We start from the raw sequence: 18,409 nt of genomic DNA, 5'->3' as shown, positions 1-18,409 counted from the left end.
GCCAAATGTCTTGCACTTTTGTTAAATCTATTCCCAAGTATTGCATTTTAATGCTATTGTGAATGGAATTCATCAGTTCAAGCTATTTATGTGTGCATGTATTCCCTGGGATTTGTCTATGTACAGGTTCATAACATCTGCAAATACAGACTCTTTTCCTTTTCCCTCTTTCTTCCCTCTACTAACTGCACTGGTTAGAATCTCCAGTACCATGTTGAATGGAGGAGACAAGAGCTGACATCTTTGCCTTGCTCCAGATCTTAAGAATCTGTCTTTAGCATTCAGTCCAATCCCTTTCTCAAGTTGAGCTTCTTTTTCTTCTATTTCTAGTTTGTTAAAATGTTGGATTTTATAAATATACTTTTCTGTGCCTATTAGGATAATTGTGTGGCTTTTGCCTTTTATTCTATTCAAACGATGTTACATAGTAATTGACATTTAGATGGTAAACCAATCTTGCATTCCTGGGATAAATTCTACTTGGTCATGGGGTAGAATGTTACCAGATTTGCTTGGCTACTATTTTGTTGAGAACTTTTGTCAATGTTCATGGGGGGAAACTGGTCTGTAATCTGTTTTTGTGACCTTTAATTTTGGTTTATGAGTAATATTGGTCTCAGAATCATTTGAGAAGTGATCCTTTTCTATCTTCTGAGTTTGTAAAGAATTGGGAAAGCCTCTTCTTTAAATATTTGGCAGAATTTAATGTGAAGCCATCTGCACCTGGACATTTGTTGAGAAGACTTTAAATTATCAATTCAACTTCTTGTTATAGACCTATTCAAATGTTCTCTTTCTTTTTTTTTTTTTTTATGTTTATTTATTTTTGAGAGACAGAGACAGAAAGTGAGTAGGGGAGGGGCAGAGAGGGAGACACAGAATCCAATGCAGACTCCAGGCTCTGAGCTGTCAGCACAGAGCCTGACGCTGGGCTTGAACCCACGGACTGTGAGATCATGACCTAAGCTGAAGTTGGGACGGTTAACCAACTGAGCCACCCAGGTGCCCCGATGTTCTATTTCTTCTTAAATCAGCTGTTAATTTGGGTCTTTCTAGAAACTTGTCATCTCACCTAAGTTAGCATAAAATTGTTCCTAACATTTCTTTATAATCCTTTCTAATTTCTATAGAACAAGTGGTGATGTCCTCTCTCTTTCCTGAGTTTGGTAATTTGTCTTTTGTTGTCAGTCTCCTATCATGAACCATAAAGTGTTCTTAGCAGTGGAAATCACTCATGGCAGAGCAAGATTGAAGTCACCTGGGTGCTTAACATCATATGGACTGCATATGGGCCCCAATCTACCTCAGAGGTTCCTGAATTTGAGAGAATTAGGAGTTAACTCATCTCTCCACAAGGTGGGCATGAAATCCTAACCCCCAGTTCCTTGGTAGGTGACCTTGTATCATTGCAGATGTAACTAGTTAAGATGTCATACTAAAGTAGGGTAGGCCCTTAATCCAATACTATCAGCATCCTTATAAGATGGTCACATGAAGACACACACAAGGAGCACACCACATGACCATGAAGATAGATTGGAGTTACACAGCCACGAGCCAAAGAATTCCAAAGATTGTTGCAAATCACCAAGATTATCTGACAGGTTTCAGAGTGTACGTGGCCTGATTATCACACTTCTAGCCTCCAGAACTGCCAAATTTCTCTTAAGTCACCCAACTTACAGTACACATTTTTGCAATAGTCCCAAGTAACTGATTCAGAGACGTATTAGGCAATTGGTACTCTGGGCTTATCCATTTCTTGCAGCTGATACTAATCTTAATGGATATGGAGGGGGCGGTCAGATTCTATGAAAAGCATCAACCTTTTTTGTAGCTTCTGCAAACATTAGGTTATTAGTATCATTAGCAAAATTTTATTGGTTTCCATGAGAATAGGAAAGGCTGTGAAATGAACAAAGTGACAAAATGCAAGTGACCACAGTTACAGTGGCAAATAAAAGAAACCTCAAATAAGGTGATTTGAAGAGAAATAACACCTACAGTTATATAGAATCTATTGTGTTGGGCATTTTCTTGACCTGAATAAATCCTCATCAAAACCTATGAAATAGATTTTTTTTTTAACTTTTTAAACATTTATTTTTGAGAGAGGGAGAGAGAGAGAGCACAAGCAGGGGAGGGGCAGACAGAGAGGGAGACACAGCATCTGAAGCTCCAGGCTCTGAGCTGTGGGCACAAAGCCCAATGTGGGGCTCGAACTCACGAACTGTGAGATCATGACCTGAGCCAAAGTAGGATGCTTAACCGACTGAGCCATCCAGGCGCCCCTCCCCCCTCCGCTATGAAATCGATTTTTAACATTTTTACCATTTAAGAACAGAAAAACTGAGGCCCAGGGATGTGGAGTGTCCTGCACAGGATGCTACAGGTGACAAAAAACTAGAAACTGAACCTGATCCCAAAGCCCATCCTTATTTCACTGTACCATGCTGGGCTGCCAGAAATAAGGCAGGAGGGAGAGGGGTGCTAGAGAAGACAAAAGCATGTTTGGGCCCATGGGAATGGAGCCAGTGGGAGGGAGAGGAAGGGAAATACACAGAAACTACCAGGAAACTCATGTGCCAGTTTTAAAACCCAGGACTTTCAACATATAACTGACTGATCCCATCTGCTGTCAGGACAGCAGAAAGCAGGGGCCATTCTTTTTTCTACCAAGCAGTTTGTACTGATTATGGCATTTCGGCAAGCTATATCATTACACGGGAAGGAAAAAAAAAAAGCAAAGTACAGTTCATTGACTTGAACATGCCAGAATTATCTCCAAGGACAGATGAGGAACCAGTAGCACTGTCTCCTAGAAGGGTAATCAGGTGGAAAGACTCTCCACACTTTGGGTTTTAAGTCTGAAAAACACTGGGCGCAAAAATGACTTTTCAGCCCAGATATTTTAGAAAATGCATATAAAATTTAAAAAGAACTCATTTGCAATTCTGTGACCCAAAGACTTACTAGTTACTATATATGCATACATATACCAGGGTAGTTTAGTTTTTTTGTTGAGAGTGCAAGAGCGAGTGAGAGAGCATGTGCGAGTAGGGGTGAAGGACAGAGGGAGAGAGAATCCAGAGCAGGCTCCATGCTCCGTGTGGAGCCTGATGCACTGGATCCCATGACCCTGGGGGATCATGACCTGGGCTGAAATCAAGAGTCAGACACTCAATTGACTGAGCCACCCAGGTGTCCCCTGGGGTTGCTTAGTTTTAAAACTGGGGTCATGACAAAATATAAAAGCGCGTTTTCCCATTTAGCAATAGTTCAAGGGCAGCTTTCTTCCCCAGTAGATTGCCACAGTGCCTTATGGTAGACAGTTCATCCACTACTACGAATCCTGTGTTTAGCTAAAACCCAGTTTCATGTGGTGTGGCATTGCATGTGAATATGACAATTCTTCAGCCTCTTTGCACCTAGGTGTGGCCCTGTTACTAAACAGCCAAGAAGATGTAAATGCAAATATCACATGAAAGTTCCGGGATACTTTAAGAATTACCAGTTTTCCTGTATTCCTTCCTCCCCTTCCTCCCTGTGGCTTGGAACATCAGCCATCATCCTGTAACATGACGTTGAGAAGCATATCCTTGAGTGAGGATTTAGGAGTAGCTGGAACCTGGGTTCCTAATGACTGTCATTATTCAATATTACCAACATTGGTTCTGGACTATTTCTGGCCGCCTTTTAAACAAGGAAATAAACCTTTCTGTTTAGGCCACTATAGTATCTCCTTATTAAACATGCTGCAGGTCATTTGCTTTTATTAGGAATAAACAGTGAATGATATAGAATGCCTTTTTCTACATCTATTATTGAGCTGACCAAATCATCCAGTTGAGCTATTAAGGTGGTTAACAGCATCCCCAGAACACGCTTTATACAGTGTATTCTTTCAATAGGACTGCCACTGGCTTTAGAGTATTTTGCCCATGCATTCAAAAACAAGAACAGCCTAAGTTATCTGCTTCGAGTTTTGGTGTCTGGGTTATAAATTTTGGAATGCACAGCTTTGTTTACCAAACTAACTGAATGTTTTGTAGGAAATGTGTTCATCCTTAGTTTCTAACTGTTCTGTTATGGATTTAATCTTTTGACTAGACTTGGGGGAGACTTTGAAAATGGCGAGAATCCCTTGTGACTAGGTCTAGGAGTATGGTTTCCTATAAATACTTTTTGCTACCCTTCTATCCTTGATGTTCAGGGTGTCTCAGTATTAATTTGAAACTCACCAAGGTTTTAAACATCTGTTTTGTTAGTTGAGGAGGTGAACTTACAGTTATAGGTAAGTCACCTCTGTTCATGTGCTGGAAATCAGGTGGACAGGCTAACCGCAAACATGAAGTAAGTCTTTGCTAAGTGCCACGTAGCACTGTAGTCACTTTACATACATTAACATTTGATTCTCAAAAAAGTTCTGCTCTCCAGAGGAATCTGAAGAGGATAAATTACTTACATGGCTTCTTAGAGGCAGCAGTGAAGCTAAAGGGCGGAATCACAACCGAGGGCTGCCTTAATTATTTCAGACTGGGGTTTCAGAAAACCTCAAACATTAAAATCCTAAGTATCCGGTGCCTGTAACATGGCAGTATGCTTTTACAATGTTAACTCTTAAAATCCTACTGTTACCTCTGGAAGTGGGATGAAGTATTCAAGAATCAAAGTCAGAAAGAGCAGAATGTTCACACTTTTTAAAATGCAAGCTTTCAGGGCAGCTGGGTGGCTCAGTTCTCAGCTCAGGTTGTGATCTCATGGTTTGTGAGTTCGGGCCCTGCTAGGGATTGTCCCTCTCTCTCAAAAAAGAAACTTTAAAAACAAAGCAAAATGCAAGCGTTCTCGGAATGAACGTGGTATAATTGGGAATGCACTGGACAAGGGGAAAAAGGGCCGGGGTTTTTTCATTCCAGTGGACATTAAATGCAAACCATGGACCTTAAGTGCCTTACCTATATAACGAAAATCTTGGCTCATCTCACCCGAGGACCCTTCCTTTGTCCTACCTGGCCCCACCTCTTTCCAGATAGAAAATGTCAGACTGATCTTTAACACCACCCCACCCCCACTAAAACCCCACATGGCTACCACTCCAGGACACTCTCCTACTGTTTTCTTCCAAAGAAAACAAAACACCTAGTTGGAAGAATTTTATATTTTTGTGTTGGGTCAGCATCTCCTACATTGGATATACTTGATTTGTAGACACTAGTAATCAAGCACTACTGGTGTTTTAGAATATTACCTTTGCTCTCTACCCTGAATGTCTGGTCTATAAATTTACACCATTTTTAACAGGTAATATTCATGTTCTGTTGTTGTCATTTACCCTGTGTTCAACATTTACCATCTCCATAGCCCATTGATGCTCACAGATAAAGCAGGCTTCTAGCCTAGTCTTAAATTCACTGAAGAGATAAAAGGAGAGGAGTGGCCTCCTAAAGCTATGGAAAAACGTGGCATTATCAAAACATGAAAGGACGATCTTGTGGCTGAGAGAAGTGCTCATTCTCGGCAGAATGCAGAAAGGCAGGAAGCACACAGTTAGAGAAGAGTTAAGAGCACTCAAGCATTCCATTTGATTGCAAAAACTTTTAGAGCATTAGGAAGCCATTCAGGATTTTCCAGCCCAGGATCAAGTGGCCAGATGTGTTAGAGCATTCTGGTGGTGGCAAGTGTAATGGTTCTGAGATCTGAGAGGCAGAATACTGCACCCCCCATCCCTCAACCCCCAAAAAGCCAAATCAGGGCAGTGACAGAGTGAAGGCAGGGGAGGGCATGATGTAGGCTTTAGCAATAGAGTGGACGAGGGGCGCCTGGGTGGCTCAGTCGGTTAAGTGTCCAACTTCAGCTCAGGTCATGATCTCGCAGTTCGTGAGTTTGAGCCCCGCGTCGGGCTCTGTGCTGACAGCTCGGAGCCTGGAGCCTGGAGCCTGGAGCCTGGAGCCTGGAGCCTGTTTCGGATTCTGTGTCTCCCTCTCTCTCTGCCCCACCCCCACTCATGCTCTCTCTCAAAAATAAACATTAAAAAAAAAAAAAAAAAAGAAAAGAAAAGAAATAGACTAGCCGAGACAAAAACTACTGAGTGGCTATAGATGCAGCAGGAATCAAGAATCCATGAAGACTCAGATAGGTGCTTTCAAATAAAAGAAAATGTAGGGGGAAAGGGGGAGGAGTCCGAGGTAACAACGAAAGCTACAGATAACCACTGATGAATATGGATCTGATGTCAGCAAGGAGGTAGAAGCTTGAGACAAGGTCTAAGCCCATCTAGCAGTTAACTGCCCAGATGTGCTTAGAAAAGTCCTAAGGACTAAATCCTGGGGACAACATCACATTTAAGGGATAGAGAAAGAGGAACAGTCACAGAGGTAAGTCCAGAAACGGGTGAGCAGGATCCTGGAGGGGTTCAGGAGAGGGGAAAAATACTGCTCATCAGTGCCAAGTCTCCACCCAATATATCATGGATTTGTCTCCCCACTAGAACGGAAGATCCACGAGGGCAGGGGTTTCTGGCCGCTGCTCTATCTGCAGTGCCTACAAAAGTGCTGGGCTCCCAGTAGCTGGTCAACTACTCATTGAAGAAATGAAGGCTGAGGCCTTCAGTAGTCACTGAACTTGATAAATAGAAGGCACTGATGATAACCAGGGCCACTTTCAGGGCACCCCTGCCACACACACCCCTATCCTGTTCAACTCTGCCTAAGCACCACTGGGAGTCGGTCTCCTGGAAGACAGGATGTTGAGACACACAAGTTCGCCAATGAACTAGGGGATAAAAATCTTGTGTGTAAGCCTCATTCACACATTTTGCTGGAAGTTGTGTCTGGGCAGACATCATCATTATACTGGGTTCCTCTTAAAGACTTTATGAAATAGCTAGAGCCTAGAAAAGTTATACAGAACATCTGAACATGCAAGTAATTTTAGATTAAAATGAGTCTTATGGGAGAATGAAGAAGTCACTCATCACTTATCTGTTTTAGGAATTTTCACATTCGCTTAAAACTCAGCATAGCTAGATGATCTTTTACAGCTCCCATGCCCACCAATTAGCGCTGGCAAAGTTCTAACTATACGTAGAAGTTGACAGCTCCAACTGGCAAGTACCAGATTTTGTGCTAAAGAGCCCCAAACAGGGCCTTGCAGTTTCTGAGGTAAAATCCTGCCCAGACAGGTGAGCTGCTTGGGATCTCAAAGTCCTTCATCGGGCTCTATCGGCGAGGCACAGCTCTCTTCTCCCACCGACCAGCACAGCAGGACTGTAAAGGACACCCAGTGCACAGCAGGTGCTAAGAATGGACTATAAACATGAATTTTTCCTTCAAACCATAAACATAACAAAAAATCCACCTCTTTTCCAGCTTTGTCCAGACCCGCAGGGCCTTGAAGCAGTTCGTCAGGTTCCACAGCATGAAGTCTCCCTACTTCCTCTATAGGCAACGGTGCCCTTTAGGCTGGTCGTCTCTAAATGCAACAGGCTCTGTGTCCCCTACTTTACTCAAAACTCCACAAAGCGTATTTGCTACATGGGTATTTATTCAAGGACTTTCTATATTCAGTTCACCACTTAAATCACTGCTAAGCTCTTTTCAGATCTATTTGCATCAGTCCTTCATCTTGGACGGTGAAGTCAACAGGCAAGAGTGAGCCTGTTAGTTATGGCTGACAATGACTGGCACGGCGTCACAATCAAAGAGCTTGGAGGGTAAATGCTTGTGGAGAAACAGGATGAGAATGGAGAGGAGGGTCCTGAGTAAGGGCCCAGACAGGCTGCCCCACCCACGGAACCTGAGGCCTGCATTAAGGCCTAGGATCTGCTTTCCCCTCTGCCCTGGAAGGTCCTCTCTGGGTGATTCTAAGGCACAGTGGTGAAGGACATGCTTGGCCCACTAAGTGTGGTCCTCTCGTCTAGTGGCAGCCCCTCGCCTGGAAAACAGTGCAATAAGCATTCCATTTAGAAGATCTTCTCAAAAACAAGCAAGCAGCATTCCCTAATGGAAATGGAGACAAGGTCTTTCTTGGAAGAGAGTGCCCCAGAAGACACTCTCTGTCCCAAGACCAACCAGGTCCCTTTTAAGGTCCCTGAGAACAGCAGCCTGGGAGCAGCCGAGACTTTCAAAGGCTGACAAGGCACAGAGTGGATGGATGAAAAGAGAACAATACACAGAAAAAACACAACACAACACAACTTTGGCTTATAAAACCTCCAACCTGAGGCGGGGACATCAGTGTCCACCCACATGCAGAAACAGATGATTGTAGCAGATGGTTGTCAGAAATGCTTTAGCATTTCCCCACACTGCCCACACCCCAAGCCCTGCGCTACCCACCCCCAAAACCCCCCACAACACACACACACACACACACACACACACACACACACACACACACACACAAGTAGTATCTGCAGAATAAGTCAGAGGTTGGGATCCAGAGCCTGACGTCGGGATAGAACTCTTGGCACTCCGCACTAAATCACCGTGATTAGTCCTATCTAGACAGCAACATTCACACTGGCCTAAGCTCGAGCGGCAGGGTCTGTCTCGTGAAAAGTTAGGCTGCACCCAAGACTGCCAGGTCTGGAAAGTCTTTCACTTCTCCTACTTCGCTGAAAGGCTGTCCGCCCTGGTTGAATGTCAGCTTATACCGTAACCGGATGGGCTCCTGGGCAAAGATAGAAGATGTTAAATTAGTGGGGAGAGACACAGACCAGCCCAGAATTAAGAGCCTTTACCCACCCAGTAGTCACCAAGGAACAACATACGTATGTAAGCTCCACCCCAGTGAGACCTCCCAACAACTGTATGACAGGAACACCTGGCCGGGACCCTTTGGGACGACAAACACGAGGGAAGCCAGTCATACATCCTGGGAGCACTCCCACACCTATGCAGTCCTGAGGTGGACCTCGACTTGGAGGCCAGCTAAGGAAGACGGGCAGGCCTCACCCTTTCAGATGACTCCAGGGTACTAGGGGGAGTCTGTATCACTCTCTTGGTTCCCAGCTATGGCCCTCCGGTCACAGATCCTCTTTCAATAAGCTCCGAAGGAAAGCAGACTCAGTGAGGAATATTCCACCACCACTCCCAACCAGGGACTTTAGAGCAAGACCTAAATACACATCTCTCAACCTACCACATTGCCTCCCTAGAGTTGAGGCCCACCCCCTCGCCCCATTCCCCTGCTAGCAAAAGTGCCAGAACATACTTTGTGTGGATTGTCAAGCAACAGCATCTGAGAGATCACAGCTGGAGGCGTCAACGGACTGAATGCAGGGAGCTTGGAGCTGGATGCCGGCTGCAGCTTCACTCTCATAGACTATGGGGCGGGGGGGAGGAGGGGGCAGAGAAAAATCCAACATCTAACTGATTCCTAATCAAGTACAGTGTCAAAGAGGGAGATGAGGTAAACGGGAAAACTTGACCCGTACCCACCACCTGATTAAAGGGTCCAAAAGTCCTTCCTTTCCATAAATAGAATGTACCTGAAGTTGTACAGCTGGCTTCCAAGAGGCAGCATGAGGAGCTAAGGCACATCTTGGGCTGCATTCTCATTCTGCCTCTTACTAGCTCTGTGATCTTGGGCAAATACTTAACCTCTCTGAGCCTTGGACTAGAAATTTATAAAATAGAAGTAATAGTAACACATGTCCCGCAAGATTACCATGAGGATTAGAGAATGTATGTCTTTATTTTTGTCTATCTTAGATCTTTACTTTTAGGACATTCCTCCCATGTTCACTGTGATGCTGGTATGGCTGTTAATCAGGGGGCCCAACTTCCCATGAAAAGCAGTGGATGAAAGATCTTCACTGGCCAGAGTACCTTCTATTCCTGAATACAAGTAACCGGTCCAAGTTGTGCAAGTAACACCAACAGGGTGAATCCTAGCCCTTTCTTGGGTACCGAATATGCATGCCTCATGCCAGGGGAAAGTTTCCTTTTGAGGTAAAGAGGTTTAAGGACTATGTAACTCTGGATCTGCTAATATCCATTTCCATGCTCTGTGGAGTCCGTCACAGAAGATGCTCCAAAGAAGAAAAGTCAAGAGGTGGAAAGCGATTCTTAAGGAATCGTTTTAAGATTTTATCTGGATTCGGACATATACTGAAGTCAGATATTCAGAGACCTCCAGTTAAATAAGCCAATAAAATTCCCATCTTAAACTACTTTGAAGATGGTGTCTCTTACACGTAACTAAAGCTTTATTGAAAGAGTCAAAGGAGCTGGCCAGCAGAGGACTCACCTTCGGCACAGCCACTTGAAACATGATGTCCCAGACAGGCTGGGTGGCAGTGCTCATCATGGTCAATAGCAACACCTGCACCTCTGGGTGACCAGGGGCCCCGGTCTGGGAAAAGTGGAGCAGAATTCTGAATCCGTTCCGGTCATACACGATGAGAGGCGGTAGGCTGCCTGGTAGAGAAGGACCGAACCGAAAGGGTTAGCACGACTGCAAACTCGCCAACAACCCGGCCTAAAAGAGACATGCGTGTCGTTATCACCCAGTGCTACGCCTTCTCCGGTCAATGCAGCTCCGAGACTTACCTCCTTGGTCCCAAGCTTTCTGCGCAGCCACAACCCAGCCCTCACTACTTCTAGCTGGATTCCTAGAGCCCGTCAAACTGATCTCTCCCACCATCCAGACATCTGAAGCTCATTACCAGTTGGAAAAAAAAAAAATGAACTTTTTTGAAGGAGATAGACTAAAATACTGTAAGAACACTAGAGAAAATACAGAATACCATAAAGAATGAAATAATAAAAAAAAAAAAACCCCACCATTATTTCTACCCAGAAATAAGCATTGCTAATAACATTTGGGCCTATTTCCTCCTCATCTCTTTTGTATGACTACATACACACACGTTTCTTACATTTAATTTTACAAAACTGTAAAGATGCAGATTTCTTCAAATCAGTAGGTTTAATGACATTCCAATGGAAATCCTAACGGGATTTTTAAAATTCCATTAAGAATTGATTCTAAAGCAAATGGAGGGGAGGGGGGTAAATTCAGGAGACTATCCATTTAAAGACAGGGAGTAAGGGCTATTTGCATCCATAAATACTCAAAAGCACAAAACTGAGAGAAATGTAAAACAAAGAATGCACAACAGACCCAAAAGGGGAATTTAACATGTTAGAGCATCTGTTTCAAAATCAGTGACTGATTCACTAAGTGGCAGACAACTATCTAACCTGGAAAAAAAAATTTTTAATGTTTATTTATTTTGAGAGAGAGAGAGAGAGAGAGAGAGAGAGAGAACGAACAAGTGGGGGAGGGGAAGAGAGAGGGAGACACAGAATCCAAAGCAGGCTCCAGGCTCTGAGTTGTCAGCACAGAGCCCAACACGGCTCGAACCCATGGACCATCAGATCTTGACCTGAGCAGAAGTCGGATGCTTAACTGACTGAACCACCCAGGCGCCCCTGTAAAAAATTTTTTTAATGAAAGATCTTTACCTCATGCCAAACATCACTCATCAAAATGCACGTTCTATAGTTTAAAAATGAGACTATCAAAGATTTAAAAGACTGAAAACATTCTTGAGGCTATGGGGAAAGAGGCAACCTTTCTGGAGGGATCTTGGTTATGCAGAACAAAATTTTAGATGTGTACACCCACATTTCAAAGAATATATCCTAATGAACTAATCAGGAAAATTTAAAACAATGCGTGTCCAAAGATGTTCGTTGTAGCACTGTTTTTAACAGCAAACAACCAAAAACAACACAACTAGAAATAAAAATTATCCTTCAGAAAGGAATTCAAAAGCTGAATGATGGTACCGTGATTATACGTATGTATGAAAACATTTAAAAAAATAAAGGTTTTGAGTGGCCTGGGTGGTGCAGTCAGTTGAGCGTCCAACTCTTGACTTCCACTCAGGTTGTGATCTCACGGTCATGAGATCAAGCCCTGTGTCGGGCTCTGCGCTGAATGAGGAGCCTGCTTAAGATGCTCTTTCTCTCCCTCTGCCCCTCTCCCCAGCTCTCGCACATTTGTGCGTGCTCTCTAAATAAATAAAGGTTTTGAAGAACAATCAAGAGCATGAAAAAACGCTATGGCTTATGGTATTAATGCAGGCTGTAAAACAGTCTATATATACTGTGGTGCCAATTTATTAAGAATATATACGTACATGGCTAAAACAAGAAAATACATTAAGGTATGAATAGAACTTCCGTTTCTGGGTGAACGGTACGATTTAATTTTCTATTTTTTCTGAAATTTCTACATTGAATATGTATTTTCTCACTTTTAATTTTTTAGACATTCTTTTGTAATAGTTTCAGATTTACAAAATGTTACAAAATGCAAAGAATTCCCATATGTTAACATTTTACATAACCACAGTACAATGACCAGAATCAGGAAACTAACATTGAACATGTATTATTTTTAAGTTAAAGTAAGTGTTGGAAGGGCTTACCAACTGTTTAAATTCCTATGCCTGTATCCAGGGCTCTTTGCAATCTGACCCCAGCACACTGAGCCACAGGAGAGCCATGTGCCCAGAGAGAAGGGCCTGCGCTGTATTTCTAAAGACCCTGGGTGTCTCCTGCTCACATGCCAGTGTGCTGACCCTATGCAGTCACCTTACTTACTGGGCCTGCTGTTCCTTTCCTTTGTAAGGAGGTAACCTCTGCTCTCCTGCTCTAATGAGGACCCCTAATGGAAGAGGACCACCAGCCAAGTCCTTCCTTTCCTACTAATCCCACCTTTTTGGAGTTATTTCTGCCACACTTGACATTCCCTTCTTGAATTCCCAATGAGTGAGCACCAGGTCTATGAATAGAATCAAGCCCCCTAGTTAGATTCTGCCTGCCAATAGCCTTCACCTTTAGTGTCAGTCCCAAGACAGAGAAATCTTTATGAAAAATAATAGGTAAAGAGACTATGAAGCCACCTCCTTACCCTCTGCCCCCAGGCCTAATCTCTACCACTCAACTTCCCCAGTTTCAGAGCCACCTCCTGCCAATTCACAGCAGATAAAGCTGGCCATCTAATACCAAGGGGCGGGGAGGTAAAATTGTACTTACTGGGTTTAACAGACTCCAAAGGGACAAACACTTGAGCCAGAGGTGTATTCTGGGAGGATGGGGAAGAAGACAATGGGCCAGCTTCCCAGGACCAACCTGGAGAGGACTTAGTGCCGGGGGGCACTTCCTTAGGGATACTTTTCTGTGGAACATAATTCCTGCCAAGAAATTTAAAAAAAAAAAAATGTATCAAGACTAGCAAAAATTGTAGACAATTCCGGGAATCTGAAGAACGAGGTTAAGGAAGGGGAAAAACAAGAAATATGTGTGTCTGTGTGTATTTTAGAGAAATAGGACTCTAGACATGGAATTTAACCTGTGCTTCAGTCGTCTCATCCGTAAAATGGAAATAATTTAGCATCTACTTCATGGGGCTGTTATCAGAATTAAATGAGAAAATGTATGAAAAACACTTAGTGGGCTGTGTGCACATAATAAGGACCCAATAAACTAGAGATGTTATTAAGATAATCAAGGTTGCAGCTGTCAGGCAGCCTCTGACAACAAGCCGCTCAGTCAGGTTACCTTTCTTGTACGTGATCACCACAGTAACAAGAGCTAGGAAGAGGAGAATTCCAATTTTACACTGACCTCTTCATTCACACTTCGTGACTTTGTCCATTGGGAACGCAGATTGCAAAATTTACTACAAAATGAAAACTCCAGTCTAGACAGAAGCAGCCCACCCAAATCAGGAAGACTACTGGCCCCCTGTTGAATGGTTAGGAATAAACGGAAGGAAACCCTCCAGGGGTGCAAACAAGAATGAGCGCCCGGCACATCTCTGTTGCCACCGGGGCCCTGTGCCTCTATCGTGGACACAGACACATTCAGGCCATCTGCAAGAAGACAAACTGCTCCAACCTTTCCAGAGGCAAACCAGCCTGTCCGTGTGTTTGCATCCACACCCTAGAGCACCTCTAGTTCTAGGAATCTGTATTACAAAAGCATTCCAAGTGCTTCCAAACAGAAAGCTGTGTAAATACCCGCAAGAGGGAAATGACTAAATATGTGTACACTGTATGCATGTGAATTATTAAACTATAAGAATGAGCCAAAGTTATATAAATTGATATGCACATGTATCAAAGATGTGACATGAAAAAAAACGCACTGGAGGACAGGTTGTCAATTATGAGCCCATTTGTGTAAAAATAAAACAACATGCGGCGTTACTACACGCATAGAGAGAAAAGCAAAAAAGGAGCATTCGATATTGTCTTTAGGCAGTGATTTTTGAGACTTTCTACATTATCTATTTGCCTAATGATCAAATTTTGCTCAACTTCAAATTACACTATAATTGGGGGGGGGACCCCATGAACACCAAAATCATCAGCAGCAGCATCTACTGCTGCTACACCTTGAACCAACCCCCTTTTCAGAGGTCCTGACCAAACTATGTCTTTTCCTCTGACTAGGATAGGGAGTCAAAGGACAAGGGGAAAAGTACATGTTGAACACTTGGCAGAAAGGAAGAAGCCCTTCCAGGGAGGGAGGTCCCTGGCCGTCTTCAAGTATCGTCCCCGTATTCTGGCACGCTAACCCTGCCCTCTGACCCGGCCCCATGGAAGGAACATGAAGTGCACATGGGAGCCACTCTTCTACTGTCCTTGCCCACAAGACTCACAGAGGCCCTGGACATGGCTGTGGGGAGAGGAGATCCAGCAAGTTCTTTTCTGCAGAAGGGCTCTGAACACCACCACCCGGCAGTGTGCTGGCAGTGGGATTCCTCTTTTCCTCACAGCAATTCTGACCGGCAACCTGTCAAACCAGGAATGGCTAAAATAAGGCCAGAGTATGAATGATCATGAGCCATGGTGACACCATGCTTACAACATGTCCTGGGGCAGGAGAAAGAAAGGGCAAGAGAACATACAACTCCTGATCAGACCTTCAGTAAACTGGAACCTGGATACCGCTAAAGGGAGGAGGAGTATAAGGAGAGGGAAAAACATGTCTCTTTGGAGGTCCATGCCAGACAGTACAGGCAAGGACGAGGCTTTGGACCTCCAAGTCCACAATCGCCACCAGGCTATGCTGTAGCCCCTTCCCCCATGCCCAGGCAGCACTGCCCTCATGAAGGTAGGTTTAGGGACCTCCCCTCCAGTCCCTAGGAAGAGATGCCTTACCTTGTCAGCAACTGGAGCATCACTGAGTCCTGTAAGGAAGAAACAGAAAGATGCACACCAGTAACTCTATCTGACAGCAGCTGGAGATCGAAGTCATGTTCACCCTTTCTAAGACATTTAGAAAAGCCTAGGCAAAGCAGATTACCTAAAATCATCCAATTCATTCATGGCAAATCTGAGATTAAATGCAAAGACGACCTGTCTGAACTTCCCAGGACAGGAGTCCCCACCTTATTCATTCGGGAAGATGTTCTAAGACCCCTGGTGGATGTTTGAAAAGGCAAAGAGTACCGATCCCTACATATACCATGTTTTTTCCCCACACAAACATACCTGTGATTCAGTTCAATTTATGAATCAGACACAGTAAGATAATGAAATAGAATAGCAATGTACAGTAGTAAGAGTTATGTGAATGTGGTCTCTCTCTCGAAATTTATTATACTGTACTCACCCTTCGTCTTCTTGTGATGGGAGATGATAAAATGCCTACGTGATGAGATGAAGTGAGGTGAATGACATAGGCCTGTGATGTAGCGCTAGGCTACTACTGACCTCCTGACCATGTATCAGGAGGAGGATCATCTGCTTCCAGACCTCGGGGAACTGGAGCCGTGGATAAAAGGGGGGGGGGGGGGTGGTCGGGCACTGTATACCCAATTCCCTCTGAAAACAGGCATATTCTCCCCAAGGAGGACCAGCTGACTCGCTCTCCCTGGGAGTCAGGACCGCTCTCTGTGCCTGCTCCCCCTAAACACCTTCCCTCACCTAAGGCTGCCAGGTCCTGGTGAAGCAAAGATGGTGCCACAGTCCCAGCCTGCTCAGATCCGCTGTCCACCTCCAAGTCGATCAGAGGGCAGTTCTTCATGCAGCCTGCTGGATTCTGAAAGACTACGAAACAGTTAGGAAAATATATCAGAACAAGAGCAAAGAGTCCACTTAATGCCTGTCAGCTTCCCACGGGCCTCCTCCCAATCAAAAGACATCACGTCACCCCACTCAATGCACTTCCGCTGAATGGCTTCATGTACAGCCTGAACTGGCCTGTAGAATAGGAAGCAGCCAGAGGACCGCCTTCCTACCCACAGCGGTCCGTGTCCTCCGCTGATGGTCCATTCACCCTGGCCACCAACAGCCCTCCTGAACACAGATAATCAGCATCACTGGAGCGCTTGATAAAAACACCCCCATCCCCACCCCCAGCCAAGCTCTAAGCAGGCTTGATTCAGCAGGTCCCAGCTGGGGACCTAAGAATCTGCATTTCAGCCAGTATTCCGGATGATTCTGACGCAGCTAGCCTAGCCTGCTAGGGACCACTGAAGAAGATCATTATTTTGGTCTTTAGCTCTTATAAATAAGCATTTATGATCTGGGTGCAATGTAGCCATCTGCTTCTGTGGATAGCCAGAGTGAGGGTCCAGCCTGCCAGTTACTTTGTGACGGCACAGGTGGCAGGGGCTGGCGATGTAAAACCAACTCTCAAAGGAAAGGGAAAAAAGGGCAAGGCCTCTCATTTCTATACCATAACCCAGAATATTCTGAGGATCCAGTTCTTCCCCAAGATCTGCAGGATGTCAAGGCAGAAAGCATACCTCTGGAGACAGGTAGGTCTCCCACTGAGCTGGTCACTGTGTTCCCAAAGATGACACGGCCCTCCATCACCTGTTTGTACAGCAGAACTCCCTGGGTGAGGAGGTCATTTGCCTGGAGAATCTCAGCTGGAGGAGGAAAGAGGAAAGTCCCCCTGGTTTAGTTACCAACAGTCTCAGTCTTTTATAAGTCATTCCACAAAGCAGCCACCCATGGCTTCACCAGGTTCAGTACAGCCATACCCCTGCCCCCAGACCCTGTGCTAAGGCCCCTAGCAGACCTAGGTGCTCAGTCCCTGAACCCCAATACTTCTAGTTCTCAAGATGCAAGAGGAACCAAATTTCTTCACCTCCTTTCCCAATACTGTACAACATAACTGCCAACATGATTGAAACATGATTCTTTCAACTAAGGAATTGCAACTTTAATTTTTTTTCTTTTTTTTTGGTGATGAGCACTGTGTATGAAATAAAACTTTAATTTTATTTTTTTAAGTTTATTTATTTATTTTAAGAGAGCAAGCGTGTGTGCACGCATGTGCAAGGGAGTGGCAGAGGGGGAGAGAATCCCAAGCAGGCTCTGCACTGTCAGCACAGAGCCCAACATGGGGCTTGATCTCACAAACCATGAGATCATGACCTCAGCCCAAACCAAGAGTCAGATGCTCAGGGCACCTGGGTAGCTCAACCAGTTGAGCGTCCAACTTTGGTCCAGGTCATGATCTCACAGTTCATGAGTTTAAGCCCCACATCAGGCTCTTTGCCATCAGCACGGAGCCTGCTTTGGAGCCTCTGTCTCCCTCCCTCTGCCCCTTCCCCACTCACACATGTGGTTTCTCAAAAATAAATACTAAAAAAAAAAAAAAAAAGTCAGATGCTTAACCAACTGAGTCACCCAGGCACCCTAAAACTTTAATTTTATTTATTTTTTCTAAAACTTTAATTTTAATTAAAATTAAAAACTGAAATGGTTTTGTCAGTGTAGGATATGAATATTAAAAGAGTTATTGGTACTTCATTCAGTTATTGGAAAGCTTTTAAGTGTACAGGGAACAAATCGGTACGTGAATCTACATTTGCACCTGTAAATTTCATAGAGTCTAAACAGAGATCAAGTATTACTGATGAACACTTGGCACACAAATTGAAATGTCTTAAGTATAAAATACACACTGGATTTCAAAAACTCATAAGCATTTCAGTCTACTGAACAGTGTCTCCTGAGAGACCGAGAAAGAACTGGCAGCAGGGTTGAGGCTACATGTAACACTTCGGGCCACAGAGCTAGACTGCTGATTCTCAGGAGTGACCAACTATTTCCTGCCATTTTTCTTAACTGTGGACAGGGGCTGCAAACTGACAAGGGGTTAAATTCACGTGGCAAAATGTTTTATTTTGCATGTGCAAGTTGTTTAAAAATTTAAATTTGATTGTCTTTCAGCTCACTGCCATCAGAGAAAATGATGGGTTTAGACAATAATCACAAAGAGACAACCAAAACCACAGGCCTCTTGAAAACCACCCATGAAATGTTCTTGCTCCCCAGCCCCTCCAAGTGAACCTGCATCTACTCAAGCCCCCATCCAATTTATTATGAATATTAGGAATTTGGGGTGCTTGGGTGGCTCAGTCGGTT

The 18,409-nt window shown here is 44.2% G+C and overlaps 1 protein-coding gene across 1 annotated transcript in view; it reads right to left on the bottom strand.

Moving 5' to 3' along the window:
* Window positions 1–1,854: 1,854 nt before the first annotated feature.
* The window catches only part of GGA2 (golgi associated, gamma adaptin ear containing, ARF binding protein 2), a 39,871-nt gene continuing 23,316 nt past the window's right edge, over window positions 1,855–18,409 (bottom strand). Inside the window, exons 10-17 of the mRNA XM_060648777.3 lie at window positions 16,777–16,902; window positions 15,953–16,075; window positions 15,185–15,213; window positions 14,683–14,816; window positions 13,053–13,210; window positions 10,252–10,421; window positions 9,214–9,324; window positions 1,855–8,670 (exon numbers count right to left, since the gene is read on the bottom strand). Coding sequence (XP_060504760.1) covers window positions 8,560–8,670; window positions 9,214–9,324; window positions 10,252–10,421; window positions 13,053–13,210; window positions 14,683–14,816; window positions 15,185–15,213; window positions 15,953–16,075; window positions 16,777–16,902 — 962 coding nt within the window. The 3' untranslated portion in view covers window positions 1,855–8,559. The remainder of the gene's footprint in view (window positions 8,671–9,213; window positions 9,325–10,251; window positions 10,422–13,052; window positions 13,211–14,682; window positions 14,817–15,184; window positions 15,214–15,952; window positions 16,076–16,776; window positions 16,903–18,409) is intronic.

Source organism: Panthera onca, chromosome E3 (assembly GCF_046562875.1).
Source record: "Panthera onca isolate mPanOnc1 chromosome E3, mPanOnc1 haplotype 2, whole genome shotgun sequence".
Lineage (NCBI taxonomy): Eukaryota > Metazoa > Chordata > Mammalia > Carnivora > Felidae > Panthera > Panthera onca.
The sequence above is the reverse complement of the archived record's forward strand: the minus strand, read 5'-3'. Positions and strand labels throughout refer to the sequence as shown.